Source organism: Sceloporus undulatus, chromosome 10 (genome assembly GCF_019175285.1).
Source record: "Sceloporus undulatus isolate JIND9_A2432 ecotype Alabama chromosome 10, SceUnd_v1.1, whole genome shotgun sequence".
Lineage (NCBI taxonomy): Eukaryota > Metazoa > Chordata > Lepidosauria > Squamata > Phrynosomatidae > Sceloporus > Sceloporus undulatus.
Window position 1 is genome coordinate 13755008 of NC_056531.1, and position 26803 is coordinate 13781810.

The following is a 26803-nucleotide window of genomic DNA, read 5'->3' on the forward strand; positions in this document are numbered from 1 at the left end:
CTGAGGCCCACATTCCATTTCAGAGCATTCTTGGGGATGTGTTTCCCTGGTGAGTGGGTTCAAAACCTAAAAGGGTGGGCAAAGCATAGTCCATAGCTTCCCCTAAAGCAGGGCATCATGGGATAATTTGGATCATTTGCAGGGTTGGGAGGCTTTTTTTTCCAAACCAGAAGTGATCATTCTAATACTCAACTGTCATAAGGTTGAGTTTAAAATGCCAACATATTTTAGCTTAAAATAAAGGATACAAAGCGGGTATGTGCCTCCAAGTGAACTCTCAACTTTACCTACATGTTGACTCTCCACTCAACAATGAGTCTACTTTAGTTGGGACTAACCAATACAACTCAGACTATAGTGCAGCTTGTGTGTTCGTAACTTGGTTAGAGTTGTTTTAGTTATAGCTTGGGCTGATGTGCAGTTTTTGGACTAGTTTAACTGGCTATGGTTCACTGTCTTGTTGGCTTTCTAAATCCCTTAAAAGATTTCTGTGATGGTGAGAAGTGCCTCGCTGTAAATTAGAGGAATGGATGCTAAATTTGTTAAATATATGAACAATGGCAAGATACTCAGCAAGACAGACAGAGGTAGGAAGAATCAGACCTCATCTCTCACACAAACAGTTAATGTCAGTTAATACAGGAAAGCCTGCATTCAGGACTTCAGTTATAAATGAGGGCCAGTCCATGGAAAGCCATTAACTGCTGTTCATTTCTTTCCATTCCAATGTCATAGCTGGTGGAACATTCACATTCAAAAAAGCAAAGGGAAACGGCTAACCTGCTGGAATTTTCCACTGCAGAAGAGTATGCGGGAGTAATCTCGAACCAAGCTCTGTTGTTTGCCTTCCTCTTTGCCACTTGCATGTCCTCATAGGTACATTTTACAAGATGGAGTTATAATACTGGAAGATGGGGGTGGGTGCCAGGTGAAATTCCTGGGAGCCTCTCTGTCTCCTGATTCCTTCCCCTCTCTGCAATACTACTTGGTATCACCCTGCTAGTAACTCTGAGAACCTTTAGCAATGCAAAGATTGTGCCACTGAACCCGGGTGTTGGTGGGACTCTCAGAGGAAGCCATTTATGACCGGGATGTCTAAGAGACAAAGGTATGTGATGCCTGTGTCAGAATTGGTCGCAGCGGTCCTCGTTGGTTGGTTTCTTGGGTGTTGATGAGTTTTAAAGAAGCCTTCTGAAACTAAATCAAGGTCTGTCTTCTTCCATTCAGCATCCCCATCAGTCATTCTTTCCGCTTCAGGCTATTCAAGATAGAGACCGTTGTCTGCAAACAAGTGGGACCCAACGTTGATGTAAAACATGGTGTGTGATGGTAGAGGCTTCATGAACCAGCTTGTTCTCCAGCTGGGAACCTGTGTTGCATTGCTTGGGTTCGTCCTTCCCATCCTACTCCCTAGCTCATTTCCTCATGTCACATACAATTCCTATGAGGTGATCATTCCAAGACAGTTGGTGGCACAGGAAGGAGAGGAGGAGGATTCCTATAGCATCACAGCAGCAGGGAAGGAGTATATCATTCGACTAAAACCCAAAATGACCTTTCTTACTAAAAACATTCCTGTATTCACATATGATTCTGAGGGGAATCGGATTGAGAGTCAGCCCTACATCCCTGCCAAATGCTACCATGAAGGGTACGTGGAAGGTGTGGTAGATTCACTTGTAGCACTCCGCACTTGCAATGGTCTGAAGGGATCTCTGAAAATCAGAGGCAAAGATTATGGGATTGAGCCTATTGAAGACTCATTAACATTTCAGCATCTTCTCTATCTGACTGATGAAGTGGAGGCCAATTCCTCAGTATCCAGACTGGGAGCAGAAGAGGTGGAGTGGCAGACAAAAGAACTCAAAAGGCAAAGTAGGGCCCTTGGGATGCCTCTGACCAACCCAAAACATCCAAAGTATGTTGAGCTCTATATTGTGGTGGACAATGCTTTGTTTCTCATGGAATCTAGCAATCAAACGACAACGATCTACTTCATTTTGGATGTAATGAACATGGTGGATGCTCAGTTCCATCTTCTGAACACACATATCAGTCTAATTGGGCTGGAAATATGGAACAGAGGCAACCTTATAAGTGATTCAAAAGACATCACAACTGCTCTTGATGATTTCAATAACTGGAGATTGAGGCATTTCACCCGATTGCCTAAGCATGACACAGCCCACTTGTTCATCCATCAGAATTTTAGTAACATCTTTGGGAAGTCCTATAAAAGTGGAATCTGCAACAAAAAGTTTTCTGCAGGGGTACAAGCCTATGGAGGAAAGGACATGGTCCTCTTTTCAAAGGAGGTTACACATGAGCTTGGCCATCACTTGGGGCTTGAAGATGATGACCGTACCTGTTTCTGTGGCCCATACAAAAATTGCATCATGAGTTCATTTAAGATAACAGTCAGTATGTTCAGTAACTGCAGTGTTGAGACTTTCTTAGAACTTAGCCTAAATAAGCGTTTGGAATGCCTAAACAATATTCCCCAAAATGTTGATGTTGTCCAGCGTTGTGGCAACGGTGTCCTTGATATTGGAGAAGAGTGCGATTGTGGTGGACCAAGGCAATGCAAGAAGGATGGCTGCTGCAACCTCGACTGCACATTTAAGGGGAAATCCACTTGTTCCTCTGGACCATGCTGTAGAAATTGTCAGTACCTTCCAAATGGACACGTCTGTCGGGACAAGGTGAACGAGTGTGACCTTCCTGAGTATTGCAGTGGGACTTCATCATGGTGCCGCACTGACCTCTATGTGCAAGACGGGACACCATGCAGTGAGCAAGCATCATACTGTTATGGAAAGAAATGCTGGACCCACAACGCCCTGTGCAAAAGAATCTTTGGTGAAGAAACTCAAATGGCATCAGAGATTTGTTTCCATACATTGAACAGTATTGGGGATGGGATTGGCAACTGTGGCCGTAACCACAGACTAAAGAAATTTATAAAATGTGACGCGAAAGACATCATGTGTGGAAGACTACATTGTACTGACATCGTAATTGTCCCCAATGATATTAAAGATGTGAAAATTGTAAAGGTACCACTGGGGAAAACCATGTGCTGGAGCATAGAGTACCATGGCAATGTAGATCGATATGATGTTGGAGTGGTGCCCGACGGCACTGTGTGTGGCCCGAAAAAGATCTGCATGAACCGGACCTGCGTCTCTGCAAACATTCTGAAGCAAGCGTGCAATGCAGAGAAGAAATGTAGCGGCCGAGGTGTTTGCAACAATCGCAACAATTGCCACTGTAATGTGGGCTGGGCCCCACCCTTCTGCAAGTATTGGGGTACAGGTGGAAGCATTGATGGAGGATTTCCTTTAATGTCCTGGAGCACCTCCCTAATGAGATATACTTTTGGCACTGTCATTCCTCTGGCATTGCTGGCGATCGCTGCCGTCACCGTCATCGTGCCCAAATTGTGGGGACTGATGCCCAAACTTCGCCAACTGTGGGAATCTAGAACTGTGAAGGTTTCTAACAGCTGAAGGAGAGAGGACTCTGAAATGAAGAATGTCAGAGCGTAATACTGACCAGATGGGCTTCTTGTTATTAACTTGAAGGCCAACTAAGACATCAGCTAACCTGGACAATTCACTCCAAAGCATCCCTGCCCATGCAGTGTTGAACAAACAGTGTTGAACAAACACATTGTCCTTGTCTCTAGATTTTGAAATTAAGAAAATGTCCTTATAATGCTGTCTTTGTTCAAATAAATCTTCAAATGTGTTCCATTGGAAAGCAAGGGGGGAAGGTTTGTGCTGAATTAATTTAATTTCATTGCTTGGAAGTCACATTCCATACTCTGTAAACTTGTCAGATACAGTAAATCTTTAGAGACCATCTGAGGTACCAAATAGTAAGACTGTTCCTCTGTGAGTTCCAGCGACACTGATTTGGGCCTTGTATGATTTAATTCACAGCCATACTCAGCCCTTGGAAAAGTTATTTTCTTGAGGACTGCAACTCTCAGAACTCCTCTGCCAGCACACTGCTGGCCGTGGCTGTAGCCTAAAAAAGTAATTTTTCCAAGCTCAGCAAACTGAAAAAGGAAGCACCCATAAAAATTTTAAACTTGGTTATCTAACTAGACGTCTACATTTTAAAGAAATATACTTTCTACATCTCCTCCCTGTGGGCAACAGAAAGGTGTTGCTGGACTACAGCTCCTATCAGCCCCAGTCAGCATAACCAATGATTAGAAACTTGGCGAGTTGCAGTCCCACATCATCTGGAAGGAGGCAAGATTGCCACCCACGAATGATAAGTTGGAGCCAGACACACTTATGTTAGCTGCCCTTGAGTCATCCCCGACTCATGGCAACCCCGTGGGTGAGACATCCCCAAGACCATTGCTCCGCAGCCTCTCTACTCAGGGCCTGCAGACTCAGGCTTGTCTCCTCCCTGATTCTGAGGCGCTCCACCTAGCATGCGGCTAGTCTGGTGGCGGTAAAATAAGGCATGCTTTCTTGGAAGGAAGTATGGATACAACAGAGATACTTTCTTCTGAGTAAGCCCCCATCAGATTGCACAACGACCCTCCTCAGTCCCAGCTCTGTGCAAACAAACACCAAGAGGAGAGGGTGGAGGAATTGTTCCTGAACATTCGGGTTTCTAGCCACACCTAGCAGCCAAACAATTTCTCTTGGAGCCAACATGGAGGTAGGAGGGACAGAGACCCAAAGGATCTGATGAAGAGAAGGGATTGGGGCCTTACTGGTGACATTTTGTGCTTCCTTCTTCATTTTTAACCATCTAGACTTCATTCCAGCTACCATCATGTCAAGCTCTAAGCCAAGATGGGCATCTGGGGATGGATATGGGCTCCTAATAACACCATCCTTTGGTTGTTTCCCAACTTCTGTACAAGTTTCCCCCTCCCCTATTCTAAATGGTTGCCTTTTCTAAGGCCTAGTTCCTGACAAGAACAGCTTTATGGTTTAAGCTAAAATATGTTGGTCCCACTTCGCCCTGAAAGGGACCATTTCTCCAACATGAACACCCTCAATTGGCCATAACTATCCACATGAACTCAAACGTGCCTGGAAAATCATTTCTGGTTTGGGAAAAAAACACCAGTTTCACAAAAGAGGGAATTCTGTAGACTGCATCTGTACTCTAGAGGAGGCACAGTGGCCTAGGAGATGTCTTATCTTTGAGCAAAACACAGTGGGAGGAGGGTTTCTGAGAGATGGACTTGTTTTACTATCAAACAAGAAATAACACAATCAATGCCAATTAGAAAGAATAATCCCTTATGCTGGCTTTATCGTATCGGTAATGTTCCATGAGATCTCTCAGCAACATCACATCCAGTTCCTGGGAAAGCTTCCAAGACTGAAAACATGTTAGACTGCAAAGAAGGTTCTTCTCTCCCTGCCTCTACTAATTCTTTGCCCGTTTAATAAATATCATTGTCAGTTAAACAGAGAGGAAGCGAGGAAAAGTTTTCACCTTCCTTGTGCTTCGGTAGTCCAGGTTTCAGTTGTCTGGTTTGATCAGACACTCAAGGGGTCATTGGGCCCATCTCACGATCCTACTCTTCCAAGGTGCTCCCAATACTCTACTTTTTAACTGTTGTAGATCATGCAGATATACAGGATGAAATGGGCCCTTCCTGGAATTATAGAGTTGGAAGGGACCAAAAAAGTCATCTGTTCCCATGCACTGCACAACGCAAGAACTACTGTGCAGGGCCTGAACTGTTGCAGCCCCCTCCCAGACCACAGACAAGAACATTGTGGCAGTAAGAGGAAGGGGAGAATAGACTTGAAGTAGTCAGGCTGGAGAGGCTCTTGCTCATAAAACGGTGGATGTGGATGTGGAGGATGCCTTGGCTCCCATCTTGGAGTCGGCAGGGAGTGTGCTGGCATAGAACCTCTTCTGGGAGCGCAAGAGCGGTGTCTGTGTGTCGACATCTCGGCAGGCCTTGCGTTTCAGACAGCGGAACATGTGCTGGGTCCAGCCGTAAACGGCACAATTCAAGAGTCCCTGGGAAGATGCTGTCAGGGCCTGGGAGGAAAAGGTATAATTTGTAGAAGGAAGATGTTGTGTAGAAACAACAAAATCATCTGGTGGCATTTTCACGACAAATTGGATTTGGCATAATGTGGTCTCTCCAGCCCACTTCATCAGATATATCAAGGTGCTGTAATGGTTCAATGAGAATTTTGTAGAGCCACGTTCTAGTTCTTCTGGGCCATTGACTGGTCTCTCTCAGCTTGACCTACCTCAAGGTTGTTGTGAGGATCAAGTGGGAAGGAGGAATATGCTCCTGCCCACTATCAAGGAAGCCACCTGACAATAGCAGCAGCAGCAGCATCCTTATACACCGCCATTTCTCCAAAACAGACTCGCTTCAAATTACAACAGGGACAACTCCTAACAGTACATAACAAAAATCTATTTCTTCTCCAGCTACTGTTAGATTCAGAAGGAGACCCAGGGAAGCCCAAGGGAGCTGGTAGATGATGTCAATATCCTGCCAGCCAAAAAGTCCTGGGACTTCACTCCTCTGAGTCCTGGTTACACCACTGATCTGTTGTTGTGTGTCTTCAAGTCATCTCCGACTTACGGTGGCCTGAAGGTGAACCTATAATGAGGTTTTCTCGGCAAGATTTATTCAGACGTTTGCCACTGCCATTGTCTGAGGCTGAGAGTGTGTGACTTGCCAAAGTCATCCAGTGAATTTCATGGCTCAGCAGAGATTCGAACCTGGGTCTCCAGAGTCCAACACTGAAATCATCATGTCACACTGGGTCTCTTACAGGGACAAAAAATGTCCCATGCGGTCTGGTGCCATGATGCCAAGAAGCAGATATGAACTGGGATCTACACTGCTTACACATACCTTAAATATCCCGCTGCATAGCTAGGTTAGAGCCAGTGTGGTGTAGTGGTTTGAGCGTCAGACTAGAACTCTGGAGACCAGGGTTCAATTTTTCATTCAGCCATGGTCATCCACTAGGTGGCCTTGGACACGTTACACACTCTCAGTCCCAGAAAAGCCCATGACAGGGTCGCCATAAGTTGGAAATGACTTGAAGGTACACAATGGTTATGTTGCCCAAGCCTAATACTGAATACAAAAGTAACGCAGTGTATGTAGATCATTGGCCAATGCACATGAGGCAATGAGCATCGGCATGCTACTCTGTGCAACTTTAATGGCCCATATGCACAACTCTGCTTATGCCCTTGTCAGTTGGATTCAACCATTGCACCTCATACAAAACCTTAACTCTACATGCACAGAGCAATTTATGCTTGCATGTCACAGATAGGATGCCAGACAGTATGTGCTACTGTGTCAACCGGCTGGTCTGATTTTGGAGAAAGGGTGGGGGGACACTGGAAATCTTAGTGGATTTGGGAAATACAAAGATATTTTAAATACATTAAACTTCAACCATAACCACAGTGGTAACCCTCCCATGAATCCCTGATACACTAGAATGGCAGTGTAGGTTAAGAAACACCACACAACTGACTCAATACAAGTTTTCTTTAGCCTGGTACATGCCAGTTCATGAAATCAATACACTGCTCTGACATTTTGATAGTGAAGGGTAGGGTATGCACATTTTAAATAATGACATGATATCCCCCTATACCCCAATCTAAAACCTAAGCTGGAATGATTAGAAAAATGGAGCCAGTCTCTTTGAAGGCTTTAGTACTGAGATGTTTCAGTGGAATAGAAAAACTTACCTCTAAAACACAAAGGACCATGTACAGGGTGCCGTTATACTTTGACGTTACTTTGACTAGTCCAAGGATAAAGGCTGTGAAAAAAGAGAGCAGGAGGTGAGAAGCAAGAGAAAACAAGAAACAGGATGCTATTGCAGCCGGCTATTCCTTTGGCTGACCAGGTTTCATATTTTAAATCAATTTCCATTCTAGGGGTGTAGCAACAGGGAGCAAAATGAAAGCACTGCCTTTCCATATAAGAATTTTGCCCCCCAAAATGAAATGTTCCTTTAGTTCCCAAATCTCTAGCATTGTGGTAACGTAAAGCTTCAGCTAAGCCTTTAGAAATCGGCACCCAAAGAAAAGAGACATAGTGATCCAGGGGAAACAAACAGGGTAAATTAAATAGTTCTAGACGTAAAGGATTTTCAGTGTTTTGTTCTATAATGCTAGAAACTGGGAGACTGAAGGCAAATTTCATGCAGTCAGTGATATGCAATGTCAACTAGGTGGTTGCATCCTACAACTATCTGATGGCCTCTTAATTTTTACAACCCCTGGAGAAATATCATCTGCTAAATGTGTGATTCATCTAATAAAACAGATAATTTGATTACAAGAGAGAGCTGGCAGAGGGCTACACTGGATCGTGGCCTTATATCAGAACCTTTTTGTGAAGGAGCAGAGGCCAAAAAGACCTTTATGGGCTGTCATCCAGCCGTGACCTTCCATACCTGGGCCCCAGCAGCAGAAAAACACCACAGGATATAAAACCACTCCTTGCTCAACCATCTTGATCATTGCCCACTGCTGGTCACCCACGTAGCCTGTCGAATTCACAAATCTCTTGTACAAGGCTCTGGCTCGGATTAGCAAGACCTGTGGGAGTGGAGGAGAGAACACAAACACAGTGACAAAAACTCCTCCCTCACTGGCAAATCCTAGTTGCCCCATCCAGTTTAGCACAAATAGCACCACTGTGGCCTGCTAGAAACATTTAATTTTGCATTTTCATGTGCACCCAGATGTAGAGAAGAAGGCAACTAAAAGCTAATAACTTAACTAAAACAGGGGTGGCCTATGGGCAACATGTGGAGGTCACATCTGTTTTGAGGCTCTATATGGTGGCTTCCCGATCTTGTGTGAAAATCTGGCATGGCCTAATGCTGATCTTTAGGGGATCAGCTCCTGTGACACTTACCAGGATCATGAGAAAGCTGGCTGTGAATGAAACAAGGAAGACACTGATGCTGTAGAAATACATGGCGGAGCAGGGAGGCAGCTCGGGCCTGCTCAACTCTATGTACATGAGGAGGCATCTGAAAGATAACAGGAGAGAGGAAAAGGCCCAAGCATGAAACATTACTTACCAGTGACCTTTGCCATCTTGGGAATGAGTTTCACAACTGAACTCCAGGCATTCAACAGCTGGCCATATTTTTGGACTTCCAAACGTCTGCTTCTTCTGCCTTCTTACAATCTCCCCCCTCAGCTGCATTTTCAAACCACCCAGGTCAGGGGTGGACAACTGTGAGGGGCCAGTTTTGCCACAGGACCCTCTGGGAGGGGCATACAAATGAGCAAAAATGCCCAAAGGAAAGAAAAACAGAAATGGCTGGAAATCCACATTTGATTTGGAAAAATTTTTTAAATGTTAAACAGCGAGAGGGGCCCTGGCACTAGCCCACTAACCTATATAAAAGCTGAATTGATGCTCCAGGAGAGGGAGGTTGCCAGAAAAGGGATAGTCCAGGGACCTGGGAGGCATCAAGGGCCATAGGAATAGCCTTCAGGGCTATGAGTCCAGGGTGTGCAGTGGTTAAATGCCTATACTGCAGCCACTCACTCACAAACCACACGGCTGTGAGTTCAATACCAGCCAGGAGCTCCAGGTAGACTCAGCCTGGCATCCTTCCATGGGTCACTAAAATGAGTACCCAGCATGTTGGGGGCAATTAGCTTACACTTTGTAAACCGCTTAGTACATCGGTATGAGGTATAGAAATGTACTTGCTATTGCTATTCAAGGCCACATCTGTTCTGAGACCGCACTGTTCAACCCTGGCCTAGACTAATGATGAGTCCTTCAAATCTTAAAAGCTTGCATACTTAATGTGGTCCTCATTTGTCAGTGAGGACCATATGCCTTATGGATCTGGGTTATTTTTTTTTGGGGGGGGGCTACTTTATTACTTTTTCCAGTGTTTGAAAAATAACTTGGCATTTTTCTCCTTGCTTTTCCATCCCTTTTCCTCCTGCTTAAAAGCAGATAAAAAAATCTCCAAATGTCTCTAAAATGCCTGTCCAAAGTAATTTTTAAAAGTAACTATGAAACAGTTCTTATTGAACCAATAACGGCCCTTCTTTTCCATGTGTTATGTCACTTTGGAAACATTACTTTCTTGCATGTTCATTATCCCTCCCCGCCAATTTCCCAAATTCATTGAGATGCGGGCAGATTGACTCACCTATGTTTCACAGTGGAGTTTTGGTAACATTCGTATTGATTGCCCAGCCCCAAAACAGGAACCATTAACAAGAGAGGGATGACACTGGAGGAAGAAATGGACAACAAGACCCACTGAATGCATCTTTTGAGTGAAAGCAAAGAAATCTTATAATTGGCCATGGATATTATTATTATTATTATTATTATTATTATTATTATTATTATTATTATTATTATTAACCTTTATTTATAAAGCGCTGGAAATTTACACAGCACTGTACATACAATCTTTTTAATTAGACGGTTCCCTGCCCTCAGGCTTACAATCTAAAAAGACATGACATAAAAGGAGAAGGGAAAGGTGGTGGGGCTAGTAGGCTAATATATATACAGTACATAGCAATACAGGAAATGGTTCAATAAACAGGCACCACAAGAACATCAAATAGTAAGCGACAATTATGCAATGCCTGGGAAGGCTTCTCTGAACAGGATGGTTTTCAACTCCGTTTTGAAGCTGGTTAATGAAGTGATGGCTCTTGCTTGTGGGGGAAGAAGGTTCCAGGAGTGAGGGGCAGCAAGTGAAAAGGGGTGAATCCGGGATGGGGCAGAGGAAATCCTGGGCTGAGACAGCAGACCTTGACTACCAGAACGAAGAGCCCTGGTGGGAAGGTGAGGAGAAAGAAGGTCTGATAAGTAAGGAGGGGCCAGTCCATGGAGGGCTTTGAATGTCGACAGCAGGAGCTTGTACTGAATGCGGAAAGGGAGGGGGAGCCAGTGAAGGGATGCCAACACAGGAGAGATGTGGTCAGAGCGGTGGGTGGAAGTGATAATGCGTGCAGCTGAATGCTGGACAGAGATTAAAGGACGGAGGTGAGAAAGAGGAAGCCCAGCCAGAAGGATGTTACAGTAATCAAGTCGTGAGATCACTAGGGCATGGACCAGGATCTTGGCAGTAGAGGCGGAGAGATATGGTCGGATTTTAGCAATATTGTACAAAAAGAATCGACAAGCCTTGGCTGTGGCCTGGATCTGAGGGATACACGACAGAGAAGAATCAAAGATAGACCCAGGGATGTAGCTATTGGGTGGGAATTAGGGCACTGCATCCCAATTTTCTATCAGTCCTGATATTTTTTATCCTAGAGTTTTCATGGCAAGATTCCTTCAGAAGAGGTTTGTGTGGGGAACTGGGTTATAAAGGCTGCATCTCCACTGCAGAATGAATGCAATCTGACACAGCTTTAACGGCCACGACTCAATGCTAAGGCATTTCGGGATTTGTAGTTTTGTGAGATAGTCAGCCTCTGGTGCTACGAATACCAGGATTCCCTAGGATGGAGCCATGACAATTAAAGCAGTGTCAAACTGTATTTAATTTTGCAGTGTAGCAACAGCCTTAGATAAGAGGGGCTAGCCCTTAGTCTTCACAGTGGAACTCTGCTGCCCCCTTGCGTCTCCTGACAGTGCCTAAAGAAGACGCTGCAGTCTTGCTTGTGCCCATTGGCACGGGTGGCACTCTACACACAGCACAGAGGCAGGGAATCTGAAGATAAGAAATCTGGACACTTAGTTACTAGCTTCCCATCCCATGTTGAAACAGTGCCTTCAAAATACTCTGCAGTGCACCATGTTGCCTACAACCTGCATTCAAAGCCACCTTCTAGGAGTATTTCTGCCTATGAGCTAGCAGAGAGGCAAGCCACTTTGGTGGGTCTTTTCTGCCCCTGGCACCCTCTCAGGGCTGCAGGGACTACCAAAAATGCTCCAAACCCCTCACACCCCAAGAAATGACCAGAAGCCTGTTTCCGGTGTTGGAAAATTGGCATTCTTTATATTACACAGTACCTGGGGGGACTTGTAACTTACTGAAACATTTCTGGGAAAGGCAATTTGTGTTTGTGAATTTTTTTAGCTAGGGAAAAAAAGGCAGTTTGAGGGATTCTGAGGGGATTAGGGGGTCCTTTAAATAAGTCTTATTTTGACCTGGAATGCCCGGATTCTGATAGCTGTAGTTCAAAAGGTTACATTTCTAGGCCCTTATGTCAATAATAATAATAATAATAATAATAATAATAATAATAATAATAATAATATAGCACCATTGATATACATGGGGCTTTACAACAGAATAAAAGATTAATAACTACTTCAATATACAATGGTACACACACACGCACGCACACACACACACTTCTATTTGGTGTTTTTAAAAGCATGATTCCACACATCTCTGAACAGTACATCGTCCCTACTGCAGAGCATTCAACTCACCTAGACAAAATGATGGCTATTCGACCCATGTGATTTGTAGAGCTTAAAACCTACAAGAGAGGAGGAAAAAACACATATGCAAGAATTAGCTCCACTTTTTCTCAGATATTCAGGTTGTTGTGGCTTTTCTGGCGGGTCTTATTTTCTCTTTTAAATTCAAGATAGGTACTTGTCCCCACTTCGATATGCAAAACAATTTGAGACGTGTACCCAAACCATCTCTCAGGCTAGGGAGAGAAATGTTAAGGAAAATGTTATCCCACATATCTTGACCACTAAAAAGTTAGATGTTCCCATATTTTTTCCAATACAAGCATGAGTGTCAACAGTGTTCCAAGACTCTGGAGTGCCAAAGGTGTTTTTCATTAATACCAACTTCAGAATCCATGCCAGAATCCAAAGAACAAGTTCATAAATTATAGTTCTACTAATGTGGTGAGTTAAATAACAAACACATTTTGAAGTTCTTCTTCCCTGACATGTTTCTGCTTCTAACTTGCTACAGATGTCCTTGAAGAGCAGAAAGAAATGGGTTTGCTGCACTCCTCAGAAGCCAGTTTTAATCCTAGTGAAGGACCCCAAAGCCCATCCAGTCCAACCCTCTGCCATGCAGGAACACACAACTAAAGCACTCCTGGCCACTGGCCACCTGACCTATGTTTAAAGACATCTAAGGTTGTCCATCCCACTATTGAACAGTTCTTATAGACAAAATTTTCTTTCCAATGTTTAGGTGGAACCACTTTCCTTGAAATTTGAATCCATTGGTTCAAGTCCTAGTCTCTGAAGCGGCAGATAACAAATTCACTCCATCTTCTATATGACATAGAATCATAAAGTTGCACATACCATTTTTCCTGCCTATATTTATATTTATCTCTGTTGAGAAGGGGAAAATTCTGAGCCAAGAAAAGAGTAATCTTGCAACTGGCATGCATTACGCACATTCAAGAAATCTGGAAAATTGTGTTTGTTTGGCATGGCTTTCCCCAGCATATGCTATTTGCAAGGAAAGATGTTTTTGATCATTGAAAATTCAATGAGCCCTTTTGGAGGCTTCCTCTTGCCCAAGCACTGTAAGATATTTCTTCCCATTCTTAGGGGCTAGGAATTTGGGACTTTCAATAATGTGGAAAATTCTCAGGATGCTAAAGTTGGCTTGCTGCATTGGCCTTGTGCTCCCTAATAACTGATTTACAAAGGCATTCTGCCTCTAATCTGGGAGAGAGTAGGTAGCCATCCTGCCTAGTAGCCAGTGATGATGCTAGGTTCCATGAACATATTGCCTTCTGAAGCTGTCCAAGTTGGCAACCATCCCTAAACTTTGGGGCAGGGAGTTCCACTGCTGAACACACTGCCATGTGAAAAAGTCCTTCATTTTATCCTCCCTGAAACACCCACCATTCAGATGACATTTTTTCCCTGCAAACTACTAGATCCCTTTCTGGATCAGCCACTGTCAGCATAGATCCCATCAGTCTATCTGTGGCATTGGTCTGCGTTGCTCCAGTATAGCCAGATTAACGGAGGCTATACTGGTGTCCGCTCAAAATGTTATGAGTTGATTAATCTAACAGATTAATTGACAAAACACCACTGCTCAACTAAGTTGCTGGTTCTCACTTTACGAGTCCTAAGAAACAAGCCCTAACGTGAGCACTCTGGGGTGTCTGTTTGATCAGCAAAGGCGGAAAGATAAGAACCGGGCACATTGCTAAGACTTCTGGGTAACAAAAGGAGAGAGACAACGGTGTTTCTCACCCTTGAGGGAGTGGCAAAGTGCGCACCAATCCGGCTTGCGTATCTACCAGGAAGCCCTGTACAAAGGGCCCCTTGTCCTTCCCATGAAGGGTGGTGTCAAAGAAACAGCCGATTCTGGGTTTAGCCAGGTGTAAAGGGATTGCTGCTGGTCCCAACACAAGTGAAGTATTTATTTAGTTTGTTCTCTAGGTTGGTGTTTTCTCAGAACTGCATCCTTGTCTCTCTATTCCCAAAGGTTGACACTTGCTCCTCAAGAGTGTTGTTCAAAGATGGGTGACGTCAAAAGGGGAGACCATGTGGTCCTCTCTGCCTGGGCCAACCTGCTCTGCTGGGGCTGTTGGAATAGTAAGATCTTCGCTTGGCAACAAAAGGACAGCAGGATACTTTAGCAATGCATTTCTGCCCTGGTAGGGGATGGGCTAGATGACCCTTAGGGGACCCTTCACACTCCATGATTCTATGAGTCACGCTTCTGGAAAGGAACCCATTGACAAATCAGGAGCCAGTGGATCACAAGCCCACACCCTCTGAAATTTCACCACTGAAAGAATGTTTTAATGTACATTACTTCCTTACTGACACAAATGACACTGTTCCAAAGTTTTCTCTGGTTATTGCTATTGTGTGCCTTCAAATCGTTTGCCTAAGATGAACCTATCATGGCTTTTCTTGGCAAGATTTGTTCAGAGAAGGTTCACCATTGCTTTCCTCAAAGAGTGAGAGAGTGTGATGTGCCCAAAGTCACCCAGTGGGTTTGCATGGCCAAGTGGGAATTCCTACCCTGGTCTCAAGAGTCACAGTCCAAAGCTGAAACGACAACACTAGGCTGGCTCTTTATGTCATACCATGCAACAGTCCCAATTTGGCAAGGACCGTCCTGATTACACCATTGGCTGCATCTGTACTGCCAAAGTAATCTAATTTGACACAGCTTTAACTGCCACAGCTCAATACTATGGAATTCCCAGAATGGGAAGTTACTCAACTGCTGCAAACTGAGTTCTAAGCACAGGGGTAGTTTGTACACAATGACCTCAGTAGAAAGGAGAGGAGGGGCAGAATCTTGCCCTTCCCAGTAGGCTCAGGCAAAAGGAAACTGCTGCATCCCCTCCTGGCTTGTATGTTCTTTCTCATTAGTAACATTTGACCTCTTGACTACTCTGTGCTGTTGCTTGGCCACATGTCACAGTTTTCATCTGTGAAATACTGGAGAGCATGGTATGTTACTGTGCTTATTCTGATCCAGAATTCTTAACTTTCTTTTTGAAGACTGAATGGAATGCCAAGATTGAAAGGAAAGGGCTGGCAAATAAAAATCTCCACTGCTCTGCGATGCTACCCTAATAATGGAGAGGAGGAATATGGCAAGCTGTCCGCTCCAACAAATCAGCTGATCATCTTCCACTCTTGGGCATATTACAGACCAATGATTTATTTACTTTTTTGCCCGTAGTAAATAGTTAACCAAAAGAGCTTCTTTGTTGTTTAGTCATATTCACTTTAAACCTGATAACCTAGGTGGACCATGGAAACGGTACTTTCAAGGATGACCTGAATCCCACAATCAGTATGGCCAGGACCCAAAGTGGTGGTGGGATGCTGGGAGCTATAGTCCCAAAAGAGACTTTTCCAAGCTCTGATTCAGGCAGTAAGAAAGCAGCTACAGCCAAACTATCCAGTAGATTTAATAGAACATACTAGGAGGGAGGGATTTAGCCGCCAAGAGTTCTCTCTCTTTGTGTTGGTGACATTCTGGAAGGTCCCTGTGCTCACACGTACATGTTGTAAAAGTTTTAATGATACCTTTTAACTTTTACTTCATTTGTTGGGTGCATCATCTATTTTCACTTTCAACAGCAAAACTACCCTGCATAAACCACACAAGATGTGATGAAATACCATAATCTATCTTATGAAACTGCCTGTGTTTTCAGATGTTCTGGGGAGGCCCTTGCCTCTCTCCCACCACCAACCGCACAGGTACATCTGGTAGGAACATGGGAGATGAGGCATTTTTGGTGGTTGTTCCCAGGCTCTGCAACTCCCTTCCCAGATAGATTAGACTACTACTCTCCCTATTCTCCTTCCATAACCAGATTTTTTTGTTTCAACAGGCCTTTGGAGACTGATTGTTTAGGAAGGACAAGCCTTGTACAATGTACTGGATTTTCTGCTATTTTGTTGCGCTCTTATGGGTTTTTTAATGGTTCATTTTGTGAACTTTTAACTACTTTTTAAAAAAAATCTTTTGTAAATTGCTTTAAGTCTCTAACATGGAAAAAGGTGGTATATAGATAAGTATCATCACTATCACCCTCATCCAAGCAAGACTTACCTGCAGAGGTTGGCTGTGGAGATTCTGGTTGTATTTCACCTTCAGATCGGTGTAAAGGTGCCAGGTGTAATTGACGGTGTAGAGGAAAGAGGCAATGTAGAAGATCTGGAAAGGCAGACATTGGATTGGTTGGGCTGTATGAAAAACTGTGGGTTACTCTAAACGAAATGGGTGTGCTGCAACATTTGATTGTCCTGACATGTCTCCTGTACAAGAGGACTTCCACAAGAGAAATGGAAAGACTCCATTTTATCACCCTATCTGTTTAATTTATTTACAGAACACATCAGAATGTAGGATCAGATTCAGAGGAAGCAAGCATGAAGATTTGAGGAAGGAACATCAACCATTTAAGATATAAAGACAGCACCATATTACGTGCAGAAAATAGCAAAGACTTGGACTGACTACTGAGGAAAATCAAGGAAGAAGGGTTACAGTTTTCATTAAGAAAACAAATGACCAAAGATGATTGACATAACTTTAAAGTAGATGATGAAGACTTCAAAATACTAAGATTTTCCATACTTTGGCTCAGTCATTAATCAGAAGACTACAGTCAAGAAATCAGAAGAAAACTACAGGTGCATCTACACTGCAGAAATAATGCAGTGTGACAACACTTTAACTGCCATGCCCCTTCAGGGGTTGTTGCACTGCATGTCCTAGCAGTCCTAGCCCGCAGAGCCCATGGGTGAAGAATGCTGGGAGTTGCAGTCCAAGAACATCTGGAGGGCCTCATGATTCCCATCCAGATTTAAAGAGGCTCTCCGCCTGGCGCTGCTGGGCTCTGATGGCTCGTTCTCCCGCCAGCCCGCCTCTTGTTCCACCCTTCATTATAACGGTTTTGCATTTTCCCCTCATTATGCTGGTCAAATGGAGTGGAAGGGGGCTCAAAGGTTTTCTAGGCCTTTGGGATTTAATTGAGGGGAGAGGAGGTGAACTGCATCACAGGCTGCGTTTGAAGGAGCAGGGAGTCCACATTTGGACAGGGTCAGGATGGGAGGGGAGAGAAGGAGTTCAAGACCTCAGCAGTTGTCCGGGGGGGGGGGGAGCTATGAGGACGAGACACCATGAACTATAACTAACTTGAGGAGAAAGAACTTCCCCACCTAAGTATCATGCAGATTTTTTATTTAAACCATTCCCTCTTCTACTGTGGGCTTGATGTGAGCAAGGTGCTTTTTTGCTAACTCTCTCAATATGAAGTGTTAAGGGAATTGTGCGATGCAAGTATAACATCGATACTGTGGGTAGACTCTCAATAATATCAGCATTACAGTTGCATTTGTCAATAGATTTCTCCAATAGTTATTGTTAGTTGCCAGCAAGTCAGCGTAGCATAGCAGTTTGAGCATGGAACCATGACTCTGGAGTTCAGGGCTGGATTCCCCACTGGGCCAGATGATCTTGGGCAAGCCATAAACTATCACCCCCCCAAAAAATCCCATGATAGGTACACCTTAAGATTGCCAGAAGTTGGAAGTGACTTTAAGGCACACAACAACAACATCTTATGGCAGCCCTCTGAATGAAAGACCTCCAGAAACCTTGTTAATCAATTATCCTTCTCAGGTCCTGAAAATTCAGGGCAGCTGTGACTTCCTTGGCCCAGTCTATCCATCTGTAACACAATCTTCCTCTTTTCCTATTGATTTCAACTTTCTTGCTATTATTTGTTGCTTTTAGTTATGGTCACCCTATGAATGAGAGACCTCTAAGATATCCCAGGACTGTGAGCTGTCCTGTTCAGGTTTTGTAAACTCAGAACAGCCATAGCATCCTTGATGGAATATATCCCCCTTGTAAGGCAGTCTTGCTCTTCTACTACTGCCTTCCCTCTTACCAAGCATCATCATCCTGTCTAATAAGTCATGTTGTCTCAGGCTATCCCCAAGTACGATAGTCTCAGTTTAATAATCTTGGCTCCTAGTGAAAGTTCAGGCTGGGTTTGTTCTCAGACCCATTTATTTGCCTTTTGGCAGTCCACAGCATCCATGGAACTCTCCTAGCACTACATTTCAAATGAAATTATCTTTCTGTGAGCTTCACTGTAAAAGCTTTCCCAGCCATACGTAGAAATTAGAAATTCTATGGCATGGATGGTTCTATGCTACTATGGCTTTGGTATTTAATTATCTGTCACTGCACTTGAAGATCTTATCTAGTTTCTTCATAGCTGCCTTTCCAAGGCTTAGGCTGTATTCACACTGTGGAAATAATTCAGTTTGACTCTGCTTTAACTGCCCTGACTCAGGATGGAACCATGACAATTAAAGCAGCGTCCAACTGCATTCAATCTGCAGTGTGGCAGCATTCATATTTACACACGTTTTAGAAGACCTCGCCATTGAGTTAACCTCAAAGATGGAGAGGCCATGGTGCAAGCAGAAATGTGGTTGGCTTTTGATGGCACTCTCTGCCTGTTTCATCTCTTCACAAGCAAAAAATACATGTTTTGAATGCAGCACCAACCTCAGCAGGGCGGGAGGGGGGCATGGAGGCATGGAACAGGGGAATTTCATGGAGGCCAGATGTGTTCCAAGGCTGACTTTGTTCAAATGGAAAAGATGAACTCATCAAAACAGGAAAATGAGCTTTCCTGACATGACTGGTGATACACAGACAGCAGTAATCCAACTGTTTAGAGAACCACCCTCCCATTTTTAAATGTCTTTCTTTTATTCTTTCTTTCCTTCCTTCCCTCTTTTCAAAAGTTATGGATAACAGCTCTATAATGGATGATAATACTTCTCGGTATTATCATTTCTTATAACCATATAACTGGTTATAATATTTCCTCTAACTGTATGTCTTACAGCCATATGACTAGTTTTACTATTTCTTCTAAGGATCTCATATTTCCTCTAACTACAGAATTGGCTATCCATATTCCTATAAATATGCAACACTTCTTGTAAATATAAACCTGGTCATTGATATTTCCGACAACTTTCTAACATTTTTTGAAACCATATATTGATTATATATTGATTATTATTATTTAGCTATATAACATTTCCTTGGGTTATTAATATCTCATGTAACAATGTACCATTTTTTGTAATTTGTTGTAATGTATAATGTGTTGTGTTTCTTATAACTACATAGTTTTTCTTTGTTGTTTCTGCTATGAGCCTTCATTCAAGTTGACTATGGCTAACACATTAACCGATAAATAAATACATAAAGATGTAAAAACCATTATGCAAGCACACAAGGCTTTGTTCATACCAAAACGGAACTTTGGAAGAGCAGAAAGTTCACCACTGCCTAAGCGCCTAGTGCATTTCATCTGCAATTTTTTCGATTCGCATTCTTGCTTCTCTAACCCTCACTCACACTTTTCAAGGCAGTGCTTTTGTCCGGAGATTCCTCCCCCTGTCCTGAGGACTGGAGAAGGGGAGCTAGACCCTGAGACTTTGGAACCGTAATGCCAGTGGCATGGCAATATCATTAAGGCAGGGCAACTGAGACCCTGTGCCCACTATCCCAAATACCCAAGAATCTTTGCCAAGAACAGGCAAAGAGAGCAACCCTCACCCCTCGAAATCCTTTTGAGAGAGAGAGGAATTTGCCACTTATCTGTTCAGCCTGAGGCCGCCTGTGAATGGCCGTTTCTTATGTACCTTAGACGCTCTTGCTATCTGAATATCCTCATATAACCTTCAGGTATGACTTGCTGTGAATTTGGGAAGTTTGCAGGATTGGGGGGGGGGGGGTGGTGAGTGAGACACAGAAAGAAAAGTGTTTGCCTTGCATATTGTAGCGGCAGAATGAGACCACTGATCTTTTGTACTCAGGCTCAGTGGTTAATGTACGACGCTTGTTTTGACAGCAGCACAAGAGGGATTCAGAAGCTGATGCCCGCCAAGCAAAGTAGGACAGCCCCGGTCATTCATCAAGTGGTCCTTTTACAAAATAAATCAGGCCTGGGAAAGTGACTTCTTTTGGGCTACAACTCCCAGAATCCTTCATCCAGCATATTAATATTTGGTGTTTTAAAATATAATGTTCATAACATATACATATACACAGAAGAGATTTTTTAAATATTAAATATTTTCAGATTTCATCCTTTCTTTAAAAAGCTAGAGGGCGTGATGCATTTAAAATAAAACATGGCAGACTAACTGAACCATAAAAATATAGGCTGGTATTCAGTGTTGTAGTTACAGATTCAAAACCTAGTTATGAATCCATAACTAGTCTATATTTATATTCAGTGAGACTACATAGAAAACTGAGTAAATGCCACCCCAGCAGATGTAACTAAGTAGGTGATCTAGGATTCCAGCAAATAATTTTGAAAAGCTATGCCTGCAGACATGGTCACTGATAGAAGCAATTGATTTTGAGGCTTTGGGGCTTTTAACACAGAATGGAAATATACAACACTTGCTTTTGAAAATGGATGTTCTTCTACCTTGCTTTTAATTTGCTTGTTGCTTTGATCGGCCAATCAGTTAAATTGTGCTTCACTAGGATAATTGCGTGTGTAATTACTTGCCTCTGGGTTTTTGTTGTGGTTTTGTAATTCTTGTTGTGAGTCACCTTGAATCTCAATTCTGGGAGAAAGGAAGCCTTCTTTATTTAGCTTTACATCAGTGAAGGAAATCACTTAGCACCTCTTTCAGAAAACCTCAAAAACAGGGTTTCTGTTCCCCTACACTAGTCATCTAGTCATACCACTGGTGTTATTGTTCCCAGATCTCAGGAGGAATCTCAGGGTAAGAGCACTGCCTTGATCCATGTGGGTATATATTTTCCTCATTATTTTTGGCTCTGAGGTCTCAGGAACTGGGGTAAGCAATGGGGTCAGTGTCCTCCCAGACCCTGAGATTGAAAGTCAGTGTAAAAATCCCCTGGAATGTTTATAAATTGCAACAATTTGACTGAAAGCAATTAAGTATTGCAAAGTAAGCCATCTGTATAGCCAAATAAAAGACCACAGGAGGGAAAACCAGGATAGATAAATACTCATATATGGCTGGCAGAGAGCTCTTGACTGAAGGTCTGCATGCAGTTCTTGCCTCCCACCTTCTGCCGGGAGCTGTTAAACGGGTGTGTTGAGATCTGGCAACACTACTTGGCAACCCTAATCAGCATACCCAGCTCATTTGCCCCTTGGGTTTGTAGCCATACTCCTGGGCACCAAAGCCACTTTTCCTCAGGCACGAGCCAAAGGGGGAGTGCTCTTCTCACCTGTCCCATGGTTTGCAGGTTGTAGCAAGCGACTTCTTGGCTTGTTGTCTCAGTGGCCTCTTGGCTATAGAGGAGAGCCCCAGTGAGCCAACACACCCCCAAAAAGAGATCCGAGAGGCTCAGGTAGAAAAGAGGCCGCACCTGGGGAAGAAACAAAGCAAGCGGTTATGTAGCGGGGACTTCAGTCACCTTCCATTGGTGTAAAAGCCCATTTTCTAGATCACAGAACACTGCTGGTTAATGTAAAGAGGGCATTGCTTGGCTAAAATGGAGGCTGGGAGTAGCCGCTTTACTTTGAGATTTCATTTAAAAGCCACCCTTTTCTCTCTTCTCTCTCCACTTTCCCTTCTCCCTCATTTGAGCAACAGAAAATAGGAAGAGTCTCTTGTAAAATTCTTCTTGTTGTTGTTGTTACTACTAAGGAATCCCAAGGGTCACAGACCAGCTCTCTGTCAGCACATGAATCCACAGCAAGGACAACCCTGAGAGAAGTGGGCTGATATCTATGAAAGCTCATGTTAAAATAAAAACCAGTTAGTCTTAAAGATGCTGCCACATTCCTTTATTTCTCCCCTGTCCTCTTCCTTTTTTTATTCTGCTGTCAAACAGCTATTATACTCAGTTTCAGTGTCTCCCAGGTGATACCGATGGGAAAGTCGGACCATCAATCTTCCTAACACCCACAGATAAATCCAAAGATTATCTAAACTCACAATCATAAATATCTAAGATTGCAAGTTACAAACGCCTGCTAAAATAGAATAATAAAAGTAATGAAAAGAAACAGCAGGAGAAGACGGCAACTATATTAATTGTTTATTCCCCCAAAGCTTGGAGCAAAAGGCCACAACTTACCCCTAAAAGAAAAGAGCATACAGGACAACTGGATCTCCAATGGAAGGAAGTTGTCATTACCAGGGGTCCACCACCAAGAAAGCCCTGCTATGTGTGGTAGCCGTATGGGCTATACTACTAGAGCTACAGTACTGTATATGGCATTTCACTTCACCTAGGTTCAGCAGGGTATGCTCTACTATGGTCTGTGCTCTAGTTCAGGAAAAGGAGACTGACAGATTATGCTGCATTTATTATTCACCAGAGGAGCTGACCTTTTGCAAAGGACTCTGTTGCAGCTCATCTCTTGCACAGCATCTAACGGTCAAGCCGCAAGAGCCCTGCAAAGGTCGAGACAAAGTAAAGCTAACAGTAACTTCAAGAGACCAAGACGATGATTCACCCACTAGCCTCTGGAGTTAAATATTTGCTTTAGCAACAAGGAGGGAATGTACTCAGCAATTTTAAACATTCTTTGTAGAGACTGCTTCTCCTCCCATCTGAGCATGTTTCATAAAGCGCAATTTGGCTTCCTTTTTCTTTTTATGTCTTTTTGTGTTCATTTCCACTCATAATCACAATACAATAGCATATGATCATCTCTGCTTATTTACAGAATTTCGCATTTTGCTGTCCATATTAAATATGTTAGTATCTTTTCCCCGTTTCTTTAAAAACAAGTATTCATATCCTATTCAAATAATTTCTTCTTTTCTTCTTCTTTTCTCATACATAGTTATCGTCACATTTCTTCAACGTGATTTCCAACATTGCTTTCTTACATTTCTTATATCTTACCGCTATAATAGGTCTATATGTCATGAAATGATCTTGTTTTATAAATCTAAACATCTTTTCCATGTTGATAAAACTCCCTCATTTGCTTCCTTTCTATTCTATTCTTCCTTCCCTCATCCCTTACTTTTCTGTCACCTTCTTACTTTACTCCTTCCTGTCTCTTTCTTCCTATCGTATTCCTATTTTTCATTCTATGTCTTCTTTCTTCACCTTCTTTTTCCCTTCCTCTTCTCCTGCCTTCTTTCTTCCTTACCTTTTGCCCTTCTTGCCCTTCCTCTTATCATCTACCATTTACTATTACCTTCTTATCTGACCTTTCCAATCATTGAAGTCCTTTTCTCTTTTTATTTTAGTTCTATACATGGATGGCTGCTATATTTTTACTCGTTTTTCTAATTTCAGATCTTGTTTTTCCCTACTCTATTAGATTCTGCTACCTGTTAGCAGAGAATATCCCTTCCCTTATTTCTTTTCCTTCCCGTTATTGTGTATCTTAGTCGACTTCCTGCCTCCATCCTTTTCTTTTTTTAAAGGCAATAACAAAATAAATTCCCTTACCTCAGGGGATCGGGCCGCATTCTGGAAAACAGCATAGCCGATCATCGAGCTGGACCCAATTACGCTGCAGAAACAAAGGGTGGATTGGTTGAGCTGAAGGTTGTCATCTTTCATTTTGATGGCGCTCCTATGCTTTAAAGGGCTGGATGGCAAACCAAGCAGAAATGCTATAGATTGGGGTGGGGGAGCTCAGGCTCTGGGGCCGACTGTAGCCCTCTCAGGGTCCCAGTCCAGCTCTCTAGGGTTGCCCCTACAGCCACACACCTTGTCTCATGACTTGAGCATTGGGTGGTTTCTCAGATTCTGTACAGGGCTTTCCTCCTATCACCAACTGAGTTTCTGACAGTGAAAGCATTCACCTGAAAGACACTGCTGCTTTAGGTCCCTCCTCTCTGGCTTTTGGCTCACCCCAAGATGTGGGCCCTAAGAACGCTTTGAAACTGAATGTTGCCCTAGAGCTAATGGAGGTTCCTCACCCTTGCTATAGGCCAGGGGTGGGCAACATGCAGCCCACAGGTGGCCCTCGGGGTCATTTTTGTGGCTTCCCAATGGCTCCAGAATGCCCCAAAGGGATCTCTAGGGCAGTGTGGAGGGCACCTGTGCCATGTTTGGAGGTGCCTTGGGGCCCCCAAAGGAAAAGAAAAGAAAGCATTTTTTTTAAAATGGCCCCAAATGCCCTCTGGAGTCTTGTCCCAATTTAGACTCAGGAAAAGTAACTTCCACTCACTTCCTGTTTAAAAAAACCCACCTCTCCCCAGGAAGGCTCCTTTGGGTTATTTATTTATTCATTTGGTGGACATGGGTGGGATGGGGGATTTGTGGCCCTCCAAGGTCTTCTGGAGGGCTAATGTGACCCGCTCGCCTTTCACTTTTGCCCATCCTTGCACGAGGTGAATGTTTCCTCACCACTCTGCCTGCATGCCAAGGAAAGCTGTTTTGCATGCTTTAATTTCTCTATAAAAAGCAACAAAAGCCATTGTCATAACCACAATAAAGCTGAGAGGTACCACACTACAGGACAAGTAATGACAGGATCACGGATTTCCAGTGCCTGGGGAAACAGACATATCTTGACTTGGTGCCCAAAAGGCTAGAATGTTGGCGCCATCCTCATTTCCATAAGGAAGGTGTTCCAAAGTTGGCATGCCACTGCAGGAAAGGGCAGAGCGTGGAAACGTTACTTCTTTATTTCAATTGCAACACCCAGGATCTCCCAACTAGCCCAAGCCAGCGGCCAAGGGAGTACTGTAGTCCAAAAGAAGTAACCTTTCCAAGCTCTAGAAAAGACTCCCTCTGCATATGCATAATGCACTTCTCCCATGGAAATACTTGGAGGAGACTCTCATTTGAAGATTTTCATTCCACTCCTGCTGGCCACCCAACTATTAAAAGCACAGGAGCACTGCCAGAAAAAAAAAGGTTGGTGACTCCAATTAAGGTTTCGCTTTTGCATTTCCAGCCCACTGTGCTCTGCTCTGAGTTGCCACTGTTCGGGTCAATTCATGCAAAGGCACAGTAATGACTGGCATGCGCTAAGGTTGCCAACATTTCCCCAAGGCCCTGCTCTTCCACCTTTAACAGCAGATTGATCTGAGAATGGGAACAAGCCACAATGGGCATCTCCTTCCTGAGAGGCAAGCGGCACCTGCCAATTTCTGCCGATCAAGTTACTTGGAATAGTAAGGGAGTACCCAAAATTGATTTCCTCCCCTGGGTCTCTTGGCCATCTCAATTGATATGCTTGGCACCTTAAAGAAACAGAATTTGATCAAAGGTCTTAAATATCGTATGGTGCTAACAGTGAGATTCTGGTCCTTTACCCAGAGCACTAAACCCCTGCAGTGTGACCTTTGCCTCCCCACCACAAGGAACACCTGGCAATTGCTCTTCACAACATATGTGCCAGCTGAAGTAACACACCCCTTTCTGGAAGGAGCCCTGCCAGCAAGGAAATTCCCAAACTACATGGAGGGAAGGCTCTCGTAATGACCGCCAACCATAAAATGGAACCAATGCGAAGGAGGGTTTCGAAAAGGGATGGGCAAGGGCAAATGTGGTCCCTCTTGGGGATCTTGGACACCCCCCAGGTGCTCCAGACTGTTCCTTTCTGGCATAAACAGCAGGGGAAAAACAGCTTTTGAATTGGTCACAAGAATCTTCTGCACTTTTAATTAAACCAAACAAACCCTACACTGAGATCCTATATCAGCTACTTAGATCAGTATCACACTCCACTGTTATAGTGCTATTATTCTACTTTACCTCTTGTGAAATTCTGGGGTTTGGAGTTCAGAGAGGCCCAAGAGCTCTCTGGCTGAGAATTCTACATGCCCTTCCCTAAACTGCAAAACCCAGGATTCCACAGAAGGCAGCCAGAGCAGTTAAAGTGGATTAACAGTGCTATAAAAGTGGAGGGTGATATTGTCCTCAGTGAAGTAGCATCTCTTGGCCCGACCCCTCCACTCCTGCCTTACCAGGCAGCAACCACTGCGAGCGAGCGCAGGGAATCTGTTCCACTGTTGATCGGGATGTATCCAACTGGCGCAATGATCAGAAGCAGGATTCCTGTCACAATTCCTCCTCACATCGGCAATTGCTTACAAGAAGGGGGTAAAAATGTCAACCTGCTGCACTCCAATTCATAGGAAAACACACCTCCATTGCTCACAGCACCATCTGCCCAGTAAAGCAGAACTGAGGGGGGGGGGGGGTAGGCTTTTACGATCCCTGTGTATCCCCTATTGTGTGCCCTATTGCCACAAACATAAATATGTAGGGATTGTGAATACAAATCAGTTACAGATGTGTAACTCTGGGTTGTGCTTTCGTAACTCTGATTGTCAATTCCAGCCCTAATTCTTCAAAACCAGAAGTGGAAT

General features: G+C 43.7%; 2 protein-coding genes across 3 annotated transcripts in view; one reads left to right on the forward strand and one right to left on the reverse strand.

Annotated features, from left to right (window-relative positions):
• Nucleotides 1–3949, forward strand: LOC121916522 (disintegrin and metalloproteinase domain-containing protein 21-like). The gene has a single exon (XM_042441725.1). It carries the CDS (start codon nt 1317–1319, stop codon nt 3507–3509), a length of 2193 nt encoding a protein of 730 aa, XP_042297659.1. The 5' UTR covers nt 1–1316; the 3' UTR covers nt 3510–3949.
• TMEM116 (transmembrane protein 116) overlaps nt 3696–26803 on the reverse strand; it is a 25477-nt gene continuing 2369 nt past the window's right edge. The window contains exons 3-12 of one of the 2 annotated variants that reach the window (XM_042441728.1): nt 23925–23988; nt 22844–22909; nt 21735–21875; nt 16530–16634; nt 12434–12483; nt 10179–10262; nt 8912–9029; nt 8445–8589; nt 7732–7805; nt 3696–6033 (exon numbers count right to left, since the gene is read on the reverse strand). In XM_042441728.1, coding sequence (XP_042297662.1) covers nt 5821–6033; nt 7732–7805; nt 8445–8589; nt 8912–9029; nt 10179–10262; nt 12434–12483; nt 16530–16634; nt 21735–21875; nt 22844–22909; nt 23925–23988 — 1060 coding nt within the window. In that variant the 3' untranslated portion in view covers nt 3696–5820. The remainder of the gene's footprint in view (nt 6034–7731; nt 7806–8444; nt 8590–8911; nt 9030–10178; nt 10263–12433; nt 12484–16529; nt 16635–21734; nt 21876–22843; nt 22910–23924; nt 23989–26803) is intronic. The other variant, XM_042441729.1, reaches the window with a different exon arrangement.

What these genes read in the sequence shown, in the direction of transcription:
- LOC121916522 (XM_042441725.1), top strand. Translation starts at nt 1,317, where the DNA reads ATGGTGTGTGATGGTAGAGGCTTCATGAACCAGCTTGTTCTCCAGCTG.